The following is a 22722-nucleotide window of genomic DNA, read 5'->3' as shown; positions in this document are numbered from 1 at the left end:
AGAGCCCAGCTTCTTGGGGCTCAATGCCCCAAAAGCGGTTATTCTGCACCTCCCTGCTGCTCAGAGTATCTTGTGGAAGGTTCTAAAAGAATTGCCCCTCCTTTAAATGCCCCACCCACAAAGCAAGGGCACTCTCTATTCTCCTTCATAACTTTCACGAAGGAAGAGTGGAACGCAGGAGTAAATATATCACCTTATCATATATAGTGGCGTTGCGTGCAGCCGTTGCAACCCACACTTCCTTGAAGAATTTGTCGCAAACAGGATCCTGGATATCATTAGGGTCTGTTGAATTGCCAAGGACAACTCTGAGAATTGGGGAAAGATGAAAAAAGAAGGGTATGGGAATTATACACTATTGGAGACATAAAGAATTATGCCCAAATCTCACCACACGACGCCTGATTCAGATATCCAAACAGATGGAGTTTGCCCACTTCCTTACTTATTTGTGCTTTGCTGGTCAGCGGCAACCATTTTTGGGCAGAAATCATGTAGGGAGAGATGGACAAATCAGTTTTTCCTTTGTCTCTCTTTTGCTAGTTGGCTGCAGCCATTTCAGGAAGAAACCATGGAGGGACAGCGGGGAGAGACTGAACAAATCACAGATTAGAAATGTTCCCATAGGAATCAATGGAAATTGTGGACTTTTTAAGTGAACAGTTGTTTAATGAATGATCTTCTGGGAATTCATTGTGTTTGGTAAGCAGAACCTGTATGTACTCACTACTGGGCAAACATGGATAGGACTGCACTCCAAACCTCCTATTAGGAAACAATTTATTTTTTCCTTCTTAAGTTGGGTTGCTGCCCTACTTTTAACAAAGCAGCTTTGGGCCGCGGTGGTACCTGAAGCACTGAAGGCGGAGAGACTGAGCAAACCGCCCCGCTTTGTAGTCTTCTCCGTCCATCACTGAAGGAAGGGTGTCTGTATCCTGCACGATGACGGCCATTTCGCTGTCTCTCTTGCCCAGCATACTGCGGTCATTGATGTTAGCAGAGCCTATGGAAGACATTGGGAGGGAGAAAGGAAGAGACACAGAAACATGGTTTGTGTAAGTTAATGCTTTAAAGTGGCTCGAAAGAACCACGTGGCAATTGACCAAAGGACGCTCATATTTCAGATTGCGCTGCAGCACAGATTACGAAACCTATAATAATAATAATTCAATTTATATCCCAGCGCAGCATCTGTCGGATTTTTCGTCTTCACAGAACATATTTGTTGTTGGATTGAGAATAGGATAAGCACTGGCAATAAGTTACCCCTCTTTGTGGTTGTCAAGAGACAGGCATGGAAGTGCTTGCAAAAGGGTTTCTTTTAAAACAATGTTTTCCAAACTTGGGTCTCCAGCTGTTTTTGGACTACAATTCCCATCATCCCTGACCCCTGGTCCTGCTAGCTAGGGATGATGGGTGTTGTAGTCCAAAAAACAGGCCTAAGTTTGGGAAACACTGTTTTGAAACCTACAAAGGTTGCAACGCGGGTTGTGATGTGGATCCTAATTTACAGAGGAGAGTCCTCCATCTGGTCCTAGTGCAGTTTAAAAGAATCCCCAAAAAGGAAGAGCGGCAGGGAACCTGAAGCCACCCATCACCAGTAGGCACACAGGTCACCTGGCCATAGTCTTCTTCACTACAGCAAGATGCATAGTGAAATAAGGTAAAGGTAAAGGAACCCCTGACCATTAGGTCCAGTCGTGGCCAACTCTGGGGTTGTGGAGCTCATCTCGCTTTATTGGCCGAGGGAGTCGGCGTACAGCTTCCAGGTCATGTGGCCAGCATGACTAAGCCGCTTCTGGTGAAATCAGTGCAGCGCACGGAAACGCCGTTTACCTTCCCGCCAGGGCAGTACCTATTTATCTACTTGCACTTTTGACGTGCTTTCGAACTGCTAGGTGGACAGGAGCTGGGATGGAACAATGGGCGCTCACCCCATCGCGGGGATTCAAACCACCGACCTTCTGATCAGCAAGCCCAAGAGGCTCAGTGGTTTAACCCACAGCGCCACCCGTGTCCCGTGGAAATTACAATAATCATTGCTAAATGTGCATGTGTATATGAGTTTATGCAAATTGGTAACTGTTTCTTTAAAAACACCTCTTTTTATGTAAGTGGTCACCCAAGACCCCCTTCTATATTCTGTGTCTCATTCCTGGTCTCCAGACATCTTTTTACCAACCAAAGAACTACGAATACCTGCAAAATCTGTTTTTGCAGACATTTGCAGACACAAACAGGACTGAAACCATGTCACGTATGACTGCCCTGATAGCATCATGAACACAAAACATCATGAATGCACAATAAAACAGAGATATGCAGGGGCCCTGGAAAGTAACTATTTCCAGTCCTTTAAAAATAACTAACAAGACACAGGAGGCTGCAATCAGAAAGGGGAGGTGCAACTTAACACTCTGCCCATTTTCATACTAAAAGCTTAACCCTCCCTTCAGCTATATGGTTTTTTTTTAAAATCCACAGAGGAAAAGCCAAAACATATTTTCCCTGCAGGTGAAAAAGTAGGGATTTTGAACAAAATATGCTTAGAGGAAAAAAGGTTCAAAGCTTTGCCCCAGTCTCCAAACCACTCCTGTCATATCACTGTGTCACCGATCAAATCCAAGGTTTTTTGTGGATGCTTTTAATTAAAATAACTGAACTCTCTCTGTGTGTGTCTCCTGTGCAAAGTCTAGTTTGGTTCTGACTCAGCCTTGGTTACCTGGAAACTGGTTACCTGCTCCAATATTTTAGTCTCATTCACCTCCTTGGCTTACACAGGATTGCCAGATCAGGAAATTATGGTGTTTTAAGGCAAAAAAAATCCATGAAACCCACCTCCATGATGAGACTCCCCCCCCCAAAGACTTTAGCCTTCTCTCTAAAGGTAAAGGACCCCTGACAGTTAAGTCCAGTCATGAACGACTCTGGGGTTGCAGCGCTCATCACACTTTACTGGCAGAGGGAGCTGACGTTTGTCCACAGACAGTTTTTCTGAGTCATGTGGCCAGCATGACTAAGCTGCTTCTGGCGAACCAGAGCAGTGCATGTAAACGCTGTTCACCTTCCCGCCGGAGAGGTGCCTATTTATCTACTTGCACTTTGACATGCTTTCGAACTGCCAGGTTGGCAGGAGCAGGGACCGAACAATGGGAACTCACCCCATTGCGGGGATTCAAACTGCCGACCTTCCAATCGGCAAGCCCCTTGGGCCGTGCTCAGTGGTTTAGACCACAGCACCACCCGCATCCCAGCCTTTCTTTATCGTTGCTCAAAAACCTTTCTTTGAGGGAAGCCTTTTCAGCTCCACTTAATGCCAGCCATGTAAGAAATACCTTCCAGAGGTCTGTCTTCCTTTGCTTCAGTGGATGATTTGTTTACAAGTATCCAGGTGTTCTCACTGATGTTGTGTGAATGTGCTGCAAATCATTCTGGGTAGTTTCCATTAAAACCGAGAAACATTTAAGTAATACAATAAGCAAGCTACTCTGTGTCAGGAGTGTGTGCAGGAGCCAGGCCCTGTGACCAGTAGGGCTTCGCATGACTGGGGCCTTCCTAAGTTTGTTCTGGAGAGACAAAGCGCGGCCGCACAGGTGAGGCCATTTGGTAACTCACTGCACCTGGTGGCAAGAGCCGGGAAGGGCTATAAGGTTAGCATTTTGCTTCGGCTCTTTGCCACAGCAACACATTTCCTGCCTTGCTGTGTTTGGCTCCTTGCTTCCTGATCCTTGGACCTCGGCTCCTTGACTCCTTGCTTCTCAACCCTCAGACCCTTGACTTCGTGACTCCCTGCTTCCTGACCCTCGAACCCCCTGGCTTCTGGACTCTTGTTCCTGCTCCCAGCCCGTCATCTTGCCCCCGGTCCCAACGTCCTCGGACGGGACTTCAATCGCCTGTAGACCGGACCGTGACACTCTGGGGACAGGAAATAGCAGCACCATGATTTTTGCAGTTTTGGATTCTTAGGCAAAAAGTCTACTGTACACAACGCTCCTACTGATGCAACAGCTTTCTTGGAAGGCAACCTAAACAAGGCTGTGTCTACTTCCTATTCTGAGATCAAGGAGGAGAATGAGTAAAGTCTTCCCTCTGCAACCACTAGCAGGAGAGAAGAGAAGCAGGAAGATGACTGCCTTGTTGTCAACACATCCCCCTCCCCCCTCCCCAAATCCCTTGGAAAAGGAGCCAATGGAGCACACATGTCAGCCTAAAGCATCCAAATTTCACAGCATGTTCTGTACTTTGAAGAGCGGATGACAAGTCGCCAAAGTTTCAAGGCAGATCCCAAGTTTGAGACGCGCCAGATGGGCCCAGTTCCCCGCAGAAGACCGTCGTGGAGAAGGGCAAATTTCTTTCCTGTCGGTGATTTGGGCATCGTTTCCTCCCAGTTATGCCAAACTGCACAGAGTGCAATAATCAAGCCAGGGGAGTCTCGCTTAAAGTTGCCGTTCCTTTTGTGCCTGGTGTGCTTTTGTCAAAGCTGCAGCACAAGGAGAAATGCAAGAGGGCGAATGTCTAGAGGGAGTCGATTCTCCTTTGGGCCTAGAGTTTAGGGACCCTCAATCTTCCAATCTGCATGAGAGGGCCTGGAAAGTGTTAGCAAAGTATTTTACCTCACTGCAGTTTCTTCAGATCATTTCTTCATGCCTTCATTTGCTCCCAGAAGGACTGAAAGTCCCACGTAAACATCCCTGGGTCTGGTCAGCTGCTTCCTGGACATCTGTAAACATCTGAATCTGTACTGACTCATTCCCTTTAACTCAAGTTTCCCTCACAGCTTGCGCCTTCAGTCTTTGACTTCCAGTGTCCCATGGCTGATCTGTATCATTTGCTCGTCACGATTTATTTTGCATTTCGGGGGGGAAATATACTTTCTCCTGATGCTAATACAGTGGTACCTTGGTTTATGAACAGCTTGGAAATGGAACGCTGCAAACCTGGGTGTTATGGTTTGTGAACTTTGCCTTGGAAGCTGAACATGTCCCACTTCCTGTTGAGTGTGTTTCATTTGTAAATTGAGTCCCCCGCTGCTAATCAGAGGCTTCCTGTCGAATCTGTCGGCTGTTGAGTCCCAAGCACCCACGCAACACAGAGGTGATATTTGGAGCTTTTGTTTTTGCTCTTTTTTTGAATTTTTGTTTGTGTGGCTTTTTTGTGTGTGTGTTTTTTTTTTTTTTACTGTGACTTGTTCTTCATTTTATGGGACTGACTTGTGACTGGCTTGTGACCAGTGGCGTAGCGTGGGTGGTGCAGGGGGGCCCGGCCGCACCGGGCGCAACATCTGGGGTTAGGGCAAATCCACAGGTTAGGGGGCGCAAATCCATGGGTTAGGGGGCGCAAATTACTTGCCTTGCCCCGGGTGCTGACAACCCACGCTACGCCACTGCTTGTGACTTCGTTTTTGCGACTGTGTGGAAACCAGTTCAGCTACTGATTGATTGTGTGACTGCAGAAATGGATAAAAGCCCCACATCCAAACAATGACTGTCATCAGTGCATGTAAGAAAAAAATATATATATTTATCATCTACAATACTGTCTTATTTATTTTATAGTACAGTACATTGATTATTGCTTTCTTTTTATGGATCAATGGTCTCGTTAGATAGTAAAATCCATGTTAAATTGCTGTTTTAGGGGTTGTTTTTAAAAGTCTGGAACGGTTTAATCCATTTTGCATTACTTTCTATGGGAAAGCACGCCTTGGTTTTAGAACGCTTTGGTTTTGGAACAGACTTCCGGAACAAATTAAGTTTGGGAACCAAGGTACCACTGTATCAGCTTAAGGATGCAACTTTGGGCTGAGCAATCAGCGCAGCAGCAGCACCAGTCCTAGGATTGGACAGACCCTAGAAAAAACCCCAAAACCTGCAGAGGACTTTTAATTGAAATGCTTTGTAGCAACACACTCTTATTTAACAAGCTTCTCACTTACCAATGATGACTGTGTTGTCATCCACAATCATCAGCTTGCTGTGAACGTAGATCAATTCTGTCACAAGCTTTCCTTCCAGCTCGGCGTGGTTTCGGAGTCCGCAGAATGAAATGTAATTAATCCATTGGTCTCCAACTGAAGCGTGCCAGTGGCAGGTGGTGGAAAAGGGTAGGGGGGAAAAGAGGCTTTAGGAATAAGAAAGTGTGGCAGTGGGACAACTAACAGCACCATATAAAGCAGCTATTGTAGCTGCACAGAAGTGGTAGGAATAGTAAGAATATTAAGAGGTAGTCATTACACTGTGACACTAGGTGGCGCTAAGGAGTTTGCTCCTTCGGCAACGTGATTTCCCATTACAGTATAAGCTTTACACTGCGTTTTTCTGAAACTTTTTTTTTTAATGTGTCTAGATCCAGCCCTTAAGGCACACTATAGGTGCAAACTGTCGTATGAACATCCTCCTTTGTTTGCTTATTCCTGGACAGGCAATACAGATAGTTTTTCTTTTCCTAGCTTAGTATGGTTCAAACACAACTTTTTTAAAAATAAAAAAAGATAATGATAGATAGATATAGAATAATGATAGACAGGTGATAGATAGACATACACAAATTGCTCTTTAATTAAATTGCCTACAAAACAGCTTTACTGATATTTGAATATATTGTTTTGCTCTTCCAATAATAAATGTCTGCCAAGCTGTCATTTAAGCTTTTTGCATATCAACTGCTCCTTCCCATACTTCTTGTACAATATGGACATTTTTTTAAAAAAATACACTAAGATCTTGTGCCAGATTGCTTTTTTCCATTCTTTTATAGATGGCACCTTCTGTCTGTCTCTGTCTCCCCCAATCCACCTGTCTTGTTTTGGGCAATTATAATTCTGGCTACCACTAGCACATTTGCATGGATTTATCTATTCTGAACACTGTTCCCCCTTAAGTTTCCCATTAGAATAACCATTGGGTATAGTTCTAATTTGTCACTCTATCTATTCTCCTGATTACTTTAATAATAAGGGGGGATATTGTATTGTTTATTATGTTATGCATTTTTGTGTTTCTATGCTGTAAAACATCCTGTGATCCTTGGATGAAGGATTGTATATAATTTTTTTACAACAACAACAACAACAACGATGATGATGTTGTTGTCTACTATTCCACAGGACTTTCCAAGCCCTGCCTGATCTTGACCACGTCTCTGAGAAAGACAGGGAGGCAGCCTGTACACTTTTTTGAAGCCAACCAGGAATTAGATATCACAAATATAATATTTTCTAAGTTTAGGAAGCATCTCTGCTACTGCAGTTTGAGAATAGTTGCAGTACTGACCACCTTACCAGGTCAACTTATGAGTTAACAGCTGTAGCTTCCTTATTGTACCTTATAGGTAGCATAAACCAAAGACAAAAAATAATCAAGAAATAATTTGGTTCAGAGTTTGATCACTCAATTGTCCCGACACAGAACCCACAATGTACCCCATACCTGACACTAGGGGTGGACAAATCTCTCAATTTTTGTTTAACTTAGTTTGTCATACTTCCACATTAGTTTGCATTTGTTTTGTTTTAACTTAAGTCCTGACAAAAAATTCATCAGCATTTTAGCTTGCATTTCTCCTACTATCAACACTTTTGTACACAGTTTTGCAAAACATGCACATTTTCACAAATGTATGCATTTTAATGCACGCTTTCCCATGATGCACACATGTTTTGGGTTGGAGAAGTGTTTAGCAAAGTCTAGAAAAGTGTAGATTTTGAAGGGTCGCTGCGTTTTGGTGTCTGCGTTATTCTGGGAAATGTGAATGACATTGTTGTTTAGTTGTGTCAGACTCTGTGTGACCCCATGGACCAGAGCACGCCAGGTACTCCTGTCTTCCACTTGCCTCCCACAGTTTGGTCAGACTCATGTTAGTAGCTTCGAGAACATTGTCCAACCATCTCGTCCTCGTGTCGTCCCCTTCTCCTTGTGCTGGTTCTCACCAAAAATGGGAACCGAACCGAATTCATCCCTCAACTCTACCTAACAGCGACCCATCACATAACCTAGTGCAGGGAGTCTGCTCACCATAGTATCATCAAGTAAAATGCTGGGCGTGGGAGGGAATAATTCATTTTCAGCTGCATCCAAAGGGATGCCAAGAACTGCAGCTCTATTCTGTTTTCAGCAGACACCCAGATGTTGTTTTGCTACTTCATTCTGAAGATCTCCTTGACATAACGGAGGCCTCCTATGCTACTGGTTTTACCATCCTGCAATTATGCCAGCTAACGGGTGCTTTATGGAGTATCAATCAAACTTTAGTGTCCTCGAGGCCCAACAGTGTGCAGTGTGCACAGAGCCAAGCAAAGCACTTACTCTCTGCTTTCAGCTGTCCCAGGATCGAATTATCTCCTCTGCACATGGTCCTGGAAGAGTTAAGGCCACGATTAAACTCACAAAGCAGCGGTATGTGAATGGGTGACAAGAATGGGGCTAATTAAAATCAACAGATACTTTCATATATAAAGCAGGGAGGTGGTGTCAAGCAACACTACTGATTCCAAAGGAAAACACAACACAACATAAGGAAGGCAAAATGTTGCAGGGCTGGTGATCCTTTCTTGGGACCCTGGAGAGCAACTATCAGTCAGAAGAGACAACACTGGGCTAGATTGATCTGATCCGGGATAAGCCATTGTCTTAAGCTCCTAAATCACCACATGTGTAGGAAGCCAGAAGCAATCAGTCACCCAACACCATTTCCAGACACGGGATGATTTAAGTGATCCATGGACCCGCCAGGGAGTGGATCATACACATGAGTCACTCTGACAACATGGCTGCATGTCGCAGGCCTGGCTCAGAGGCAGCCATGGCACAGCTGCCAAGTCGTGGTCCACGAATCAGGCCTACCGAGCAACTTTTTTAAAAAGGAAAATGACGTTTGGGGAAAATGGCACCTAAGTGCAGTCTCTTGCTTTCACAGCCTGTTGTCTATAAGCGAGATACTAGGAAATAGAAGGGGAAAGCTTAATTTAAAAGCCAATGTGCAAATGTGCCCTGTGAGGTTTTCGTAGCAAGGCCCAACACAAAAAGCCTGTGCTCCCTCTGCTGGCTATTTGACAGAAATGTGCAATAACACATATTCATTTGAACTGGCAAGAGGAAACACAGGGCTCTTCGTGCCTCTGACGGAGGCCTCTGAGGAGTGGAATGGTTGAAAACTCTTCAGCTGCTTTGGCAACTGACTATAAAATACCCTTCCACACCAAACACACTCCCTCCAAGCTTCTGTTTATAAATCCAAGGGCTGGTTTCCAGTGATGCTAAGTCCTTCTTTGCATTACTGCAAGAATTCATGCTTGCAACACAGAACTTTTCTCTTCTCTCTCTCCCACTCCTTAAAACCCGCTCAATCTGCTCTGGGTTTTCCACAATGCCCCTCACCCACCCCTGGAGCAGATTTGGAGAGGGTGCGGATTGGAACAAGGACACTGGATACCACCCAAGGCTCCAACTTTGTTCCTCCAACTCTGTCCGGTGGCCCCAACATCTCCTACCCCCTTACATGTTATCATTTACCTTTTTTTAATTACACTGTTATCCTGCAGAGTGCAAGCTGGTGCACAAGGTCTTCCATGCGTCAGGTCTTTGGATCCTGGGGCAAAGCCTGAATCAGAGATCCCCTTTTATCCCTTTGCCTGAGAGACTCCACAGAAGACCGATGCTGACCTCAGCTGTGTGCTGCCTAGATTCCCTTCACTAACACACCACAGCATATGGCTGAGAACAAAATAATTTGGGGCAGTCGGAACAACCCAAGATACCTGTAGTTAAAGTGCATGATTGCCTGCAGTGCATTTCCTCCTCCTGTTGAAATATCGCCCTCAAATCCTGGCAGCAGTGGGATGACTACGTAGACTCGGTACCGTTTGTTTTCCCTGGAGAGAAAACACAAGAAAAGGTGAGCCAGCCTTGCCTCAGTCCCAGAACAAGAAACCCTGAAACTCCAAATAGTGGTGTGATTTATGAAACGCAGAAGTTCTTCCTTTTATTAAAGCAGTGATCAGTTAACCAATTTAAATAGTCATTGATGAGCCTGTTAAATACAAAGGGGGGGGGGGACAAAACCCAAAATATGTATGATAATATAATTGAAATTATCATGATAACAAGAAGCTGCAGAAGTTCTTAAGTCGGCCTGAGATTTTATTTAAAAGCTGGTTTCCCCCCATATCTGTTTGCCAACACTGGTGTTAGGTAATGATCTATCATAATATTGCTCTTGGATATGACCTTCCATAATTCTGGCCTCTATAGTTCAGTGATACTGCTCCTCCCCCCCCCCCCAAAAAAAAGATAAGAAAGGAAAAAACATGGAAGAAGAAGAGCTTGAATTTGATATCCTGCTTTATCACTACCCTAAGGAGTCTCAAAGCTGCTAACAATCTCCTTTCCCTTCCTCCCCCACAACAAACACTCTGTGAGATGAGTGGGGCTGAGAGACTTCAGAGAAGTGTGACTAGCTCAAGGTCACCCAGCAGCTGCATGTGGAGGAGCAGAGACACGAACCCAGTTCACCAGCTTACGAGTCCACCACTCTTAACCACTACACCACACTGGCTCCCCAGTGTGAACAGTGAACATATCCCCACAGCACTGGCAAGGGACTGGGGCAGGAACACATTGTAAGAATGTTAGGAAAGCCCTGCTGGGTCAGATCAAAGATTTATCTAGTCCAACATCCCTGCTACCCACTGTGGACAACCAGATGCTCAGTGAAAAGACCGCAAGCAGAGCATGAGGGAAAATAGGCCTCTCCCACTTGTGTTCCCAAGCAGCTGGTATGCAGAGACAGTCAGCCTCTGAGGTAGCCTACAGCCATCATGACTAGTAGCCATTCCTAGCCTTTTCCTTCGTGAATTTGTCTGCCAGGCGTAAAGCCAGCGAAGCGCTTATCAACGCTTACATTTTGCCCCAAGTCTTCACTTAAAAGCTCCGAGTCGTCGTCGTCGTTTCGCCCCAGAGCTTTCCCTGCAAAAACCTGCTCTTTAGCGCTCCACCGAAGTAACCATGAATTTAGGTTTTCCACAGAATACTGTTTGTTCCGACGGAGCTTTAAAGAGCAGGGTTTTCGCGGAGGAAGCACCAGAGCAAAACAAACCAACAAACCCAGAGCTTTAAAGTGCAGTCCATGCCCGGAAAGAAGGGATGAAAGGTAAGTTTGGACAAGCCTCAAGCTGATGGTGGCAGCTATCACTGCGTCTTCCGAAAGTTTAGCTGTGCTCTGTGTGAATCGCCCAACATTTGGATTCATTGCATGTCTCCTGGTACTTGTAAGGTGTGTGTGTGTGTGTGTGTGTGTGAGAGAGAGAGAGAGAGAGAGAGAGAGAGAGAGAGAGAGAGAGAGAGGAAAGGAAAATGTCTCCTGATTCCAGGGATGAGGAACTTGTAGCCTTGCAGATGTTGCTACAACATCCATCATCCCTGAACATTGGCCATGCTTACAAGGGCTGACAGAAATGATGATCCAAAGTTTACAAAGAGCAACAGATTCCCCCTCCCCCGCAGTTTCTCCATACCACACATAACTGCAACCCCCCCCCCCTTATCGTGTCTCCCTTACTTGACCTTTTTCCAGGCGTAAAAGGCACCCAAATGCTGTGCCCTTTTCCTCATGGAAAAGTTGTTCAAATCCCTTGATCATTTCAGTTGCCCTTTTCTGCACCTCTTCCAACTCAACCATAAATATACCCAGAATTTCAAGCGTGGTGGCACCACAGATTTGTCACGGGCCATTATTGAATTTCTAGAAAGGGTTGGGAGCTGGTTCCCTTCACCTTCAACGGGCGAAACGAAAACATATACACTGCAGACTTGTTTAATAGCGATTGTGGCAGCTATCACTGCGTCTTTTGAAAGTTTAGCTGTGCTCTGTGTGAATCATCTGTATGTCTCCGCAATGAACTCTGGGTACTTTAGTGCCGGTCTGTGTGTGAGGTGTCAGGTGAGGGACCAGAGGGAACTCAACACTCTCATCAAACTACAATTCCCATAATTCTCTGGTGGAATCCATGGCAGCTCAAACTGGATATATGGATAGAAACTGATAGAAGTTTGCTGTGCGGATATGCTGTTAGTGCTCAAGGTCAGAATTCACACACCGTTACTTCTGAGTGCATCCTTTAAAAAAAATGATAGAAATAGTGGATGGAATTCAACCTTCCGCTCTTCCTATCCTTCCATCCGCTGGCATTTCAGATGGCCAGATGGAATGATTCCTCCCTCTCTTTCCCCTGCACACCGTTCTGGGGTTTCTCAGAGCCAATTCTGGGGAGGGGGGAGGAGGAGGAAACCACATTGCCGTGCAATCATCCCTGCACAGGGCTTCCACTGCCGAGATTCATTAGGTGAATCCCACCCTGTGTTTTCAGCAGCCAAGTCCATTAGAAGCTTGCCACAATTGCAGAGCAATTTGCAAACTCCGTTCTCCCTTATAACATATTTGTTTTTATTCTGGCTGACAGATAGATGATTATTATGCTGGCCAGTCAATTTCTGTACAGTTGCATTTCCAGAGACACCCTTTGAGTCCCTCTCCTTATTTATTTTTAACTCAGTAATTTGCCAGGCAATTACATCTCAGCTAATTAGCATTCGTATGGAGTCTGACTTTCCAGGCACCCATAATATAATTCAGGGGTGCGAAAACTGAGTGACACTTCCTTTCTCGTAAGCCAAAAGGGTAGGAAACAACCACCAGGTGGCGAGCATCTTATAGTTTGGATAAAACTCCAGGAAACATTGAAAACCATTAGAGATTCTACCAGGCAGATACAGCATTTCCTAGTAATTCTTCCTAGGAATAGTATTTATAAAACAACAAATATTCAGATTCATTTTCTGCAGTTAATACTGGGCTCAGAAATAAATGGGAACATTGCCATCTTTTACCACAAAGTCGTAATTGAAATAATTTTCTAGATTGCAAAAGCAATTAAAATATTTCCATTAGTAAAACTGAGAATGCACTTTGGGGGAGATCCATAAATTAGGAAATATATCTCAACCCATATGTTGCACAAGTATGTTGTGCATAGTTTGTTCTTCTGGCTCTAAAGGCCCCATAAGCATGCATATGTACGGTTGAATCCAAGCACCGCTTTCTCCAAATCCAGCCCCGTCAAATAGGTAAGGTGATTGTCAGCTCGCTATTCATTGTTTTACAGTGCCATCGAAATGCATGGGGCGTTACAGAATAACACAAGCAAAAGAGAGGCAGCCTGCATCCCGCCGTCCAGGGAGTTTACAATCTGCAGTTTGGCAGCAAAGAAAGCAAAGGAAAGTGATCGACAAGGATCACAAGGACATCAGCAGGACAGGCAAGGAGAACTAGGAATTATCCCAACAGACAAGCATCTGTTCAGCACAGAAGAGCCTTGTAAGGCATAGCTCAGGAGTACAGATTCTGCTTTGCATGCAGAAGGTCTCAGGTAAAATTCTCGGTATCTCCAGGTAAGGATGGGAAAGGCCACCTGCATAAAACCCTGGAGAGCAGCTGCCAATCAGTGTAGACAAGAGTGAGCAAAGTGGACCAATCATCTCACTTGGTATAAGGCAGCTTCTGTATTCTTACGGTTAAGTCCTTTCAACACACCCCAAGTCACATTGACTATCAGGTCATAAAACTGCAATCCTCAAACAATCTACACTGTGGCACTCCCAAACACCACTATAGGTGTTTGAAATTGGCACCGTTGGAAAAAGTTGGTATATAGTCTTTTTAACCGACCGCTTCCTAAAATGAACGGCATGTGAAAATAATGAAGTGGTGCATTTTTGTTTCTGTAAAAAAAATGAAAATCAAGGTACATTCGCTCATTGTTATCATTCTGACCCACGGGTTTCGCCTTAAATTAAAGGTGTCTGCATGAGACAAGGCAAACAGCTTGGGCGCGAGGAGTATTAGTTGATACTTACCAAAATTAATTACAAAAATAAATCACTTATGAGCTTCCCATTTTCATCATTCAAAAGCAGCATGGCCAGCTCAGAAGGAGGGGAAACCACAACCAGAAAAATCTACGAATGTCGATATTGAGCTAATTAATTATATATGCTGTGTACTGCCTAAAGAACAAAGAGGTCCTTACACTCGGGTGGAAAACTCCATCAAGCCCCTCCATTAAGGTTGAAATATTTATGCAAGAGCTAATTCGTCTTTTGCATGAGACCCAGGGGATTCATATATTAGTACCTACTCCCCGTTCAAGCCACCCTCAAAAATTTCATAGTGAACATACTGTAATAGCATTAGAATTAATTCACCTTGATCCAGCAAGGGAGATCTCTATGCAGACGCCGATTCTTACTTGCTGGACGAAAAGACTGAGAAAAGCGCATGCACACTGCATATGGATCACGCATATGGACCATAGGTGCCAACTCTGTGGGGCTTGGGGCCCTTCACCTCCCAAAAAAATATTTAGGAGAGTCAGCCCCCCCCCAAATATTTTCTGCAAGTTGGTGACTTCTTCCTTCTTTCCCTCCCTTGCGCAGCCACCTTCCCCCAGCCAGACGCTGCCCTCTTTTCCCAGCTTGCCTCCTGGCTTTTGGTGCTGTTTCCAAGCACATCTGAGCTGGGGTAGCTGGGGGAAAGTAGGCAGGCATGTGCCAGAGGCAGGAGAGGGGGCAGAAACTTCTCTGCTCTGCCCAGAAGGGAGGTGAGGAAATCCCCATAAGGGTTCCTGAGGTGGTGCACAAGCTCATAGCCAGAGCTTGGGTTGCCCAGGCATAATATCACACACCTCTGGTTGCCAGCAGGACCCCAGTTGCATGGCCTGTGCCACGATGGGGTTGCGCCAGTGGCAATTGCCAAGGGTATTCCTTGGCAGTCCTACTGGGGTGTTCAGACTGCACACTGGGCGATCAGACAGGGAACTGATCTGTTCCACAACGCCACACAACCTTGCTTGGATCGAGGTTGTGGGCGGCATAAACACAAGTGTATCATTTATTTGGTTATAAATTTGCATGGAATGAAAGTTATTTAACTTCATGTATAGTTTGACCATCAGTGGATGCTTATAGGTGGTGGTGCAAAGCTGTTCAGAGCATATAAAGGTAAAGGGACCCCTGACCATTAGGTCCAGTTGTGACCGATTCTGGGGTTGTGGCGCTCATCTCGCTTTACTGGCCGAGGGAGCCAGTACAGCTTCCGGGTCATGTGGCCAGCATGATTAAGCCGCTTCTGGCGAACCAGAGCAGCACACAGAAACGCCGTTTACCTTCCCGCTGGAGTGGTACCTATCTATCTACTTGCACTTCGATGTGCTTTCGAACTGCTAGGTGGGCAGGAGCGGGGACTGAGCAACGGGTGCTCACCCCGTTGCGGGGATTCGAACCGCCAACCTTCTGATTGGCAAGCCCTAGGCTCTGTGGTTTGGACCACAGCGCCACCTGCGTCCCTGTTCAGAGCATGTAGAAACACATTATTCCACATTTCACACACTCTGTGATAATGAACATTTTGTTCATCTGCAAGGAAGATGGGTTATGGGAAATAGCTGTAACAGGCTTATGCTCTGTAAGCTGAGGAGCTTGGTTGCGGGGTTCAGGTTATGCGAAGCAAGTCTCTCGGACTGAGACCAGGCTCCTGCAAACTGCAGGAAACGGCTCTGGAGGCTGTGAATGAACTGGTTTGGTTTGACAGGAATGCATTCTGCTACGACGACTGCACCACCTGAATCACAATTATACCAAGGCAAGCATATACTGTGCTGTTAAAAAGAAAAATTGCTATTTTCTGCACCATGGAAACCCAAGGCTTCCAATTAGAATTATGCTAATGTGTGTGTGCATTTGCATAATTTGTTCCGCTAACAAGATCCCCAGGTTTTGCAGAAATGTCTGGAACACTTTCCGCCAGGGAAGGAATGAGAAACAGGCAGTTTACAACAAGGGAAGTCAGGTAACAGCAGACATACGAGAAGGTGAAAGAGCTAAGAAACGCTCGAAGGTTCAAGCCCTGACCACACTCAGCTCTAGCGAGTCTGGCCCTGTCCCTGTCTATGGATGGATTGCTCAGGAGATCTGTGATCTGTTTTTTGTTTATGAATTACTTTAATGCATGTGCTGGAATGATCCACATTCAACTGAAGCAACAGAACTGGAGGAGGAAACACTTATTCCCTTCCCCTGATCCAAATCGCCCCTACCCTCTGAAGGGGAGAAAAACACCTACTCGTTTTTTTCTTCTCTGACCTTCCTGGCTCTGTCTGTGTCTCTTAAACGAAGTTTCATTGTGCTGGGTGTTGTTTCCCATCTCAACCCTCTATATTTTAGATCGCTGTTTAAACTCCTTCCTCTCACAGCGATCTTGTGGGCGCGCAGAAAACCCTCGGCTTTATTTATATTGACTTCTCCAGCTTTAGATAAATGCAGCCTGCTCTTCGTGATTGCAAGGCTTGATATACTAGCTTGCCTTTTGGAAACGCAGGGCAGACTGTAAACATCCTTGATCACTTTCCAGAGACAAGGCTTAGGAACACTGCAACGATCCACAGATTAATCATATTAGAATCCCCCAGTGGGTGGAGAGCCTTTATTCTTCCTGCTTAAAAGCCAGTTGCTTTCTGCCGAGAAATCACCCACGCCCTGAACCACTGAGCTTAAATGATTAAAGAAGCAGAAATGCAAACATTCAAAGGTGTCCTCAGGCATTTAGGAGCAGGAAGAATGACAACCAGGTTGTCAGCATCAACCTGAGCCCCCAAAAGTAACCAGGTGCAAAGAACTATTAGGGGTGAATTTGTTTCAGAGGCCCCTTACGGACTCATTGTTAAAACCGTGTTTATGGAAGACAATCTTACTTGGCTACGAGTGATCGCCAAAGAAGAAGAAGAAGAAGGTAGTAGAGATATATACTGGATAATAGACCCATGATGTTGCAGTGCCCAGGTGCCCCTGAACTGAACACACACAATCTCTTTGTCGCAAAGGTCTACTCAGAAAAACACACTGTAGTATATACACTTGTAACTCAGTTAATCTGCAGCTGGATCAAATATTTCTACCCATTCCCTGAAAATTCAGACAGACATTATACACACCAAGCTGCCCCAAGCTGCAAGGAACCACTGATGGAAGTGGTAGCAAAACATGATGAGCAAAATGGTGTCATTATAGACAATGTAGACAGCAGTGCCTACCAGGACCCTGACATCATTTGCAAGATCATTTGTCCCACCAGGTCCAAAAGTTTAATTACTTAAAATAATTTTACATGAACTGGTAAAGACTGTCTTTGTGGTTCACCAAGTCCAAGAACTAGTTATCTTCATGTTAGTTTCCATATATTATAATCACTAGAGGAAAACCAGTTTGTGCTCCCATCTCTGCCTAGTCACCTTGTCTTTTAACAGTAAGTTCACCCCGTGCAAACGTTTTTTGAGTTCTCCACTTTTCCCTGAAAAATGACTCAGAAATGCATTTTTAAAGTCTGTGCTGAGGTATTTGGCTTAGGAACAAAATTTCCCCTGCTGCATTCTTCATCCCCACCCAGACTGTGTTTTTCAGCAAGATTACCTGTGCGCCTTGAGGATGCGGTGAGCGATGGCATCACCAATCCGGTTCGATACAACTTTGTCGTCCGCACAGCTAATGAAAAACTGGTTCTATGGTGTGGGAAAGCAAAACAGAAAGAAGCGGGAAATGACTGCGCTGTTCATAAATCTGATAACGGCTGTAAGAAGTACCTGCCAAGGCAGTAGTTTTCAAACGTGGAACCTTGAGGCTCCTTGGAAACTTATCATAGCTACGCTGGTGATGAGATCAGTTATGGCAGACAAGCTCTTCTGAAAGAGTGCTTGCCCAGTTACCAGTCTTCCTGTGCAACCTTAGGAGAGCACCAGAGACACTCTAGGCCCATCAATCTGGTGCCTCCGGAGTCATAAGGACTATGACTCTTATCGGCCTCAGCGAGCATGGCTGTGGTAGCTGATGTAAGCTGTCATCCTAAACCAGCTGGCAAGGGGGTGTTATCAGTGCCTTCCATTTGTGTGAGGCAATGGCAAAGTCTAACCCAATGACAAAGCCTAGGACCCTTGTACCTACGAGACAGCCTCTTCTGGTTTGCCCCACGGAGGACCTTAAGGTCCATAAATAGCAACACCCTAGTGGTCGCGGGCCCTAAGGAAGTTAGATTAGCCTCAACCAGAGCCAGGGCCTTTTCAACACTGGTTCCGACCTGGTGGAACGCTCTGTCTCATGAGACCAGGGCCCTGCAGGATCTGATTTCTTTCCGCAGGGCCTGTAAGACAGAGTTGTTCCGCCTGGCCTTTGGCTTAGAATCAATTTGATTCCCTCCCCCTCTTTCTTTTTTCCTTTCTCCTCCTGTGAAGAGGCTGGATCTTAATGTTTTAATGTTGTATTTTAATCTTGTTTTTTAAGTTGTATTTTAATCAATTTATTTTTATTACTGGTTGTTAGCCACCCTGAGCCCGGTCTTGGCTGGGGAGGGTGGGGTATAAATGAAATTTTTTTATTATTATTATTATTATTATTATTATTATTATTATTATTATTATTATCAGGTCTAGCCAGCCCACTGTGAAACCAAAGAACGCAGCCTGGGATGGATTCCACAATCCTTGGCAACACACAGGGGGTTTCTCAGAAGACCAATATGCTGGTGATAAGGGGGTACCTAGGAGAAGGATGCTTCTGAGCCAGGCTGCAACCCAAAGGAGGTGAAACCTATACAAATTCTACTCAAATTCATTGTAATGAGTGGAGGCTGCTCCATTGGGTCAAACTGGGTATGTTTAGCCTGGAAAAATGGAGACTGGGAGGAGATATGATAGCCATCTTCAAATAAGCAGAGAGGTTGGGTGGCCAACTGGCATGGATGCTTTAGCTGAGATTCCTGCACTGAAGGGGTTTAACCTAGATGACCCTCAGGGTCCCATCCAACCCTACAATTCTATAACTCTGCAAAATGGCGCACTGCCCCACCAACCTCAGTCTGCCTGGACATTGTCCACCTTCTCACTTACAACCACTCCAAGGGTGGCCCTGGCTGACTGCTTCCTCCCTCTTAGTCTCAATGTTGCCTCTGTAGAACTCACTAGGGAGGAGGATGGGGACAAAATGAGAACTAGTTGGCTCTGCCTGCCCTTGGATCTGGTGCCACCTACTGCTGGGCTACCTGACTTCTGCCCTACCAGTTACCACTAGGGGTGTGGGGCAGGGTGGGATGGGAAGTATGGGTCAATGGGGGCAAAAGATGGGAACAAAACTGGAATCAGTTGGCTCTTCCTCTCATTGTCTCTGGGCTAACTCAAGATAGGAGCATGAGACATTTAATCTCAAGGTCGTTGGTTCGAGCCCCACATTTGGCAAAAGATTCCTACATTACAGGGGATTGGGCCAAATGACCCTTGTGTTCACTCCAACTCTACAGTTCTATGAATCCACCTGCTGCTGTTCTGCCCCAGCAGTTTCAATGGGTGCCAGCTACACTTTAATATATCTTTACTTTGTCTGGATTTCACCCAGACGACCAATCTGTTTGGTGTTTCACATCTACAGTCATATCTCAGGATGAATACACTTCGGGTTAAGCATTTTCGGGTTGCGCTCTGCGGCGACCCGGAAGTAACAGAGCACGTTGCTTCCGGGTTCCGCCACGCGCACATGCGCAGACCGTCAAAATGATGTCACGCGCATGCGCAGAAGCGCTGAAACGTGACCTGCACACATGCAGAAGAGCGGACACGAGTTACGTTCACTTCGGGATGTGAACGGGGCTCTGGAACGGATCCCGTTCGCATCCCGAGGTACTACTGTATATATAAATACACACTTTACTAAAAGGTAAAGATGTTCACGACTGGAGATTTTTCGAGAACAGCTTTGAACAGATAAGCAGAAGCAATGCAGGTAATAATAATACTTTTAGAATGTGGTACTGATTTCCTGATGTGTTCTTTATACCTACAGATGGCGACTACTTGCCTCTATATAGACATAGTGTTTGCTGTTTTCTATCACGCTAACATAAGCAGAATGAATGGATTCCTCATGGTACTTGATCCCAGCAGACCAGTCCGTAGCAGAGCGGAGCACCTAAACAGGGAAAGATCAGATGTTCTTTAGCATTATGTTTATTAGGTGCTTTTTATATGAAGTGCCTTGATGCGATTCACACAATGAAAATAACATTAACATTAAAAACCAGCAATAAAACAAGGCCTAAAATGCTTCTTTCTATCTATCTATCATCTATCTATCTATCTATCTATCTATCTATCTATCTATCTATCATCTATCTATCTATCTATCTATCTATCATCTATCTATCATCCATCTATTCCTTGTTTTTTAATCATCCATGTACCAGTCAAGTTTTTATCTCGTTGCAATCATCTATCCTCGTTGCAAAAACCGAGAAACATTGAATCATCCTGTTTGCTAATTCAGACCTGTGCTTTAAGAAAAACATTTGAGATATATGTATATATTGTGTGCTTGCTTCTAAAAAAAGAAAAGAAAAAGCCATTAATATGACTAATAATATATTTAAATGTACAAAAGAATCTCTAACACTTCTGTCCTCTTAGGTAGGTCAATATTCCTTCCACGACACAATTAGGGAACGAAAGCTGAGAGGGAGCGCTTTTGGGGAGGCATATAAGAAGCTGCCAAATGTTGAGTCAGACTATTGGTTCGTATATAGCTCAGTATTGCCCACACTAGCTAGGGATCAGGTTCCTTGAAGGATTGTGCCTCCCATATACACCTTCCCACATCTTAACGTTGCATGAGGTCCTTTGCTGGCTGCCCCTGCCAAATGAGGTTTGTGAGGTACCTATGTGGGTCAGGGTATTTTCTGTGTTGGCACCTTGATTGTGGAACATCCTCCCCAGAGAAGCTGGCCTGACACCTAAGTTGGGGTCTTTTCAGCACCAGGTGGAGATTTTTTTCCTTTCCCCAGGCGTTCCAGTCTTAAAGGTTCAATGTTATTGGGGCTTTTAAGATCTTCTATACTCTTGATGTTCCCTGCAGCTAGTTTTAAATCTAGTTTTAAACTAGCTATAGGGAACATCAACAGTATATAGAAGATCTTAAAAGCCCTAATAACATTGAAACTTCAAGACTGAAACACCAGGCAATCATCTGGGGCAGGGCAGCAAACCAAACCAGAATTAAGCCAGGGCAGTTTACCTTCCCATCACAGTGGTACCTATTTATCTGCTTGCACTGGTGTGCTTTCAAACTGCTAGGTTGGCAGGAGCTGGGACAGAGCAACGGGAACTCATTCGTTCCTCATCTGCACCCTGGAGAGGCTTACCTGCTCCAGGGGCTATGGTCCTTTCAGCAGCTGTATCCTGCTGGTTGTCATTTTATTTACTGTTTATTAATTGATTATATGTAAACCATGCTATTCAGCCAATACTGGCTCCCAAAGCAGGCAACGATTCGGATCTAAACACAGGTGCACTATAACTAGGGAGAAGTTCAGAGTGTGCATTTGGGGATCATCTGTCCTGGCCCCTGACAGATCCCAGCTCTCTATCCCCAAGATGGAGATGGAACAGAAGGAGCTGCAGATGAAGTCAGAGGCTGACTGATGATCTGTAGAGTCTCCTGGCCCCTGGCAACCAATGCCTGACCATTTCTGCAGCTGGTACATGTTAGGATTTTTATCAATCCGAGCTGCTCCAGCTGTACCAGTGAGTGGTACTATGATTTGTATACATCATGTGAGTGCCTGAGAGAGCGTGAGAAAGGAAGTCTGTATTATCTCTTCCTGCTAAGAACGAACTAAGTTAGTTCTTGGTATGAGCTTTCGTGTGCATGCACACTTCTTCAGATACACTGCAGTGTATCTGAAGAAGTGTGCATGCACACGAAAGCTCATACCAAGAACTAACTTAGTTGGTCTTTAAGGTGCTACTGGAAGGAATTTTTTTTGTTTTGACTATGGCAGACCAACACGGCTACCTATCTGTAACTGGAACTATGGAAGGCACCACATTGAGCCGCATGAAATGGAAGTCCATCAACCTCACCAAGAAACTTGCACAGGTACAGACTGATATCTTCTTTCTTACTAAATGCAAGAACCTGGACATTATACCCAAGGGTCTTAGAATTAAGAACCCTCTACAATCCACGTATCCCACTGAATATGCAAGAAAAGCAGTGTATCTGAAGAAGTGTGCATGCACACGAAAGCTCATACCAAGAACTAACTTAGTTGGTCTTTAAGGTGCTACTGGAAGGAATTTTTTTTGTTTTGACTATGGCAGACCAACACGGCTACCTATCTGCTAAGAACTAGTGGAAGTTAGTTTCACCTCTGCATGTGTCGCAGTTCTGTACTGGTGTTCAGAGAGCACAGACGTACTGATGGAGTCTCTGTATATAAGACTGTAAATAAAGTAGTTTTAGAACTACGATTGAGTCTTTCTTCTGCTATGATATGCCAGAAGACTGGGGTGTTCTTTTCAGGAGAGGAGGGACGCCTATCACCGGTCTCTCTGGACTGAGGGAGATTTACAGCTAGGGAGGACCACCAGAGAGATGCTCCGAAGACCTGGGAAGTTGGCAGCCATTCCCGGGGGGTGTTTTTCCAACAATTCTGAGGAAAGAGAACCTGACAAGTTCATCTCATCCCCATTGCAGCAACCGACACTGGCTTCTAATACTGAGGAGAGAGCTCAGTGGCAGACTGAGTCCACACAGTTCTTCAGAAGATCATTTGTGCAAAAATTCTATACAGTCAGGACCA

General features: G+C 45.0%; 1 protein-coding gene across 1 annotated transcript in view; it reads right to left on the bottom strand.

Moving 5' to 3' along the window:
• The window catches only part of PLD1 (phospholipase D1), a 114859-nt gene that overhangs the window by 7195 nt on the left and 84942 nt on the right, over window positions 1-22722 (bottom strand). Inside the window, exons 19-25 of the mRNA XM_028731576.2 lie at window positions 19944-20054; window positions 17514-17602; window positions 9755-9868; window positions 8304-8353; window positions 5936-6070; window positions 850-1003; window positions 194-308 (exon numbers count right to left, since the gene is read on the bottom strand). Of these exons, the coding sequence (XP_028587409.2) occupies window positions 194-308; window positions 850-1003; window positions 5936-6070; window positions 8304-8353; window positions 9755-9868; window positions 17514-17602; window positions 19944-20054 (768 nt within the window). The remainder of the gene's footprint in view (window positions 1-193; window positions 309-849; window positions 1004-5935; window positions 6071-8303; window positions 8354-9754; window positions 9869-17513; window positions 17603-19943; window positions 20055-22722) is intronic.

This window comes from Podarcis muralis, chromosome 6 (assembly GCF_964188315.1).
Source record: "Podarcis muralis chromosome 6, rPodMur119.hap1.1, whole genome shotgun sequence".
Taxonomy (NCBI): domain Eukaryota; kingdom Metazoa; phylum Chordata; class Lepidosauria; order Squamata; family Lacertidae; genus Podarcis; species Podarcis muralis.
This window is presented reverse-complemented; position numbering and strand designations above follow the sequence as displayed.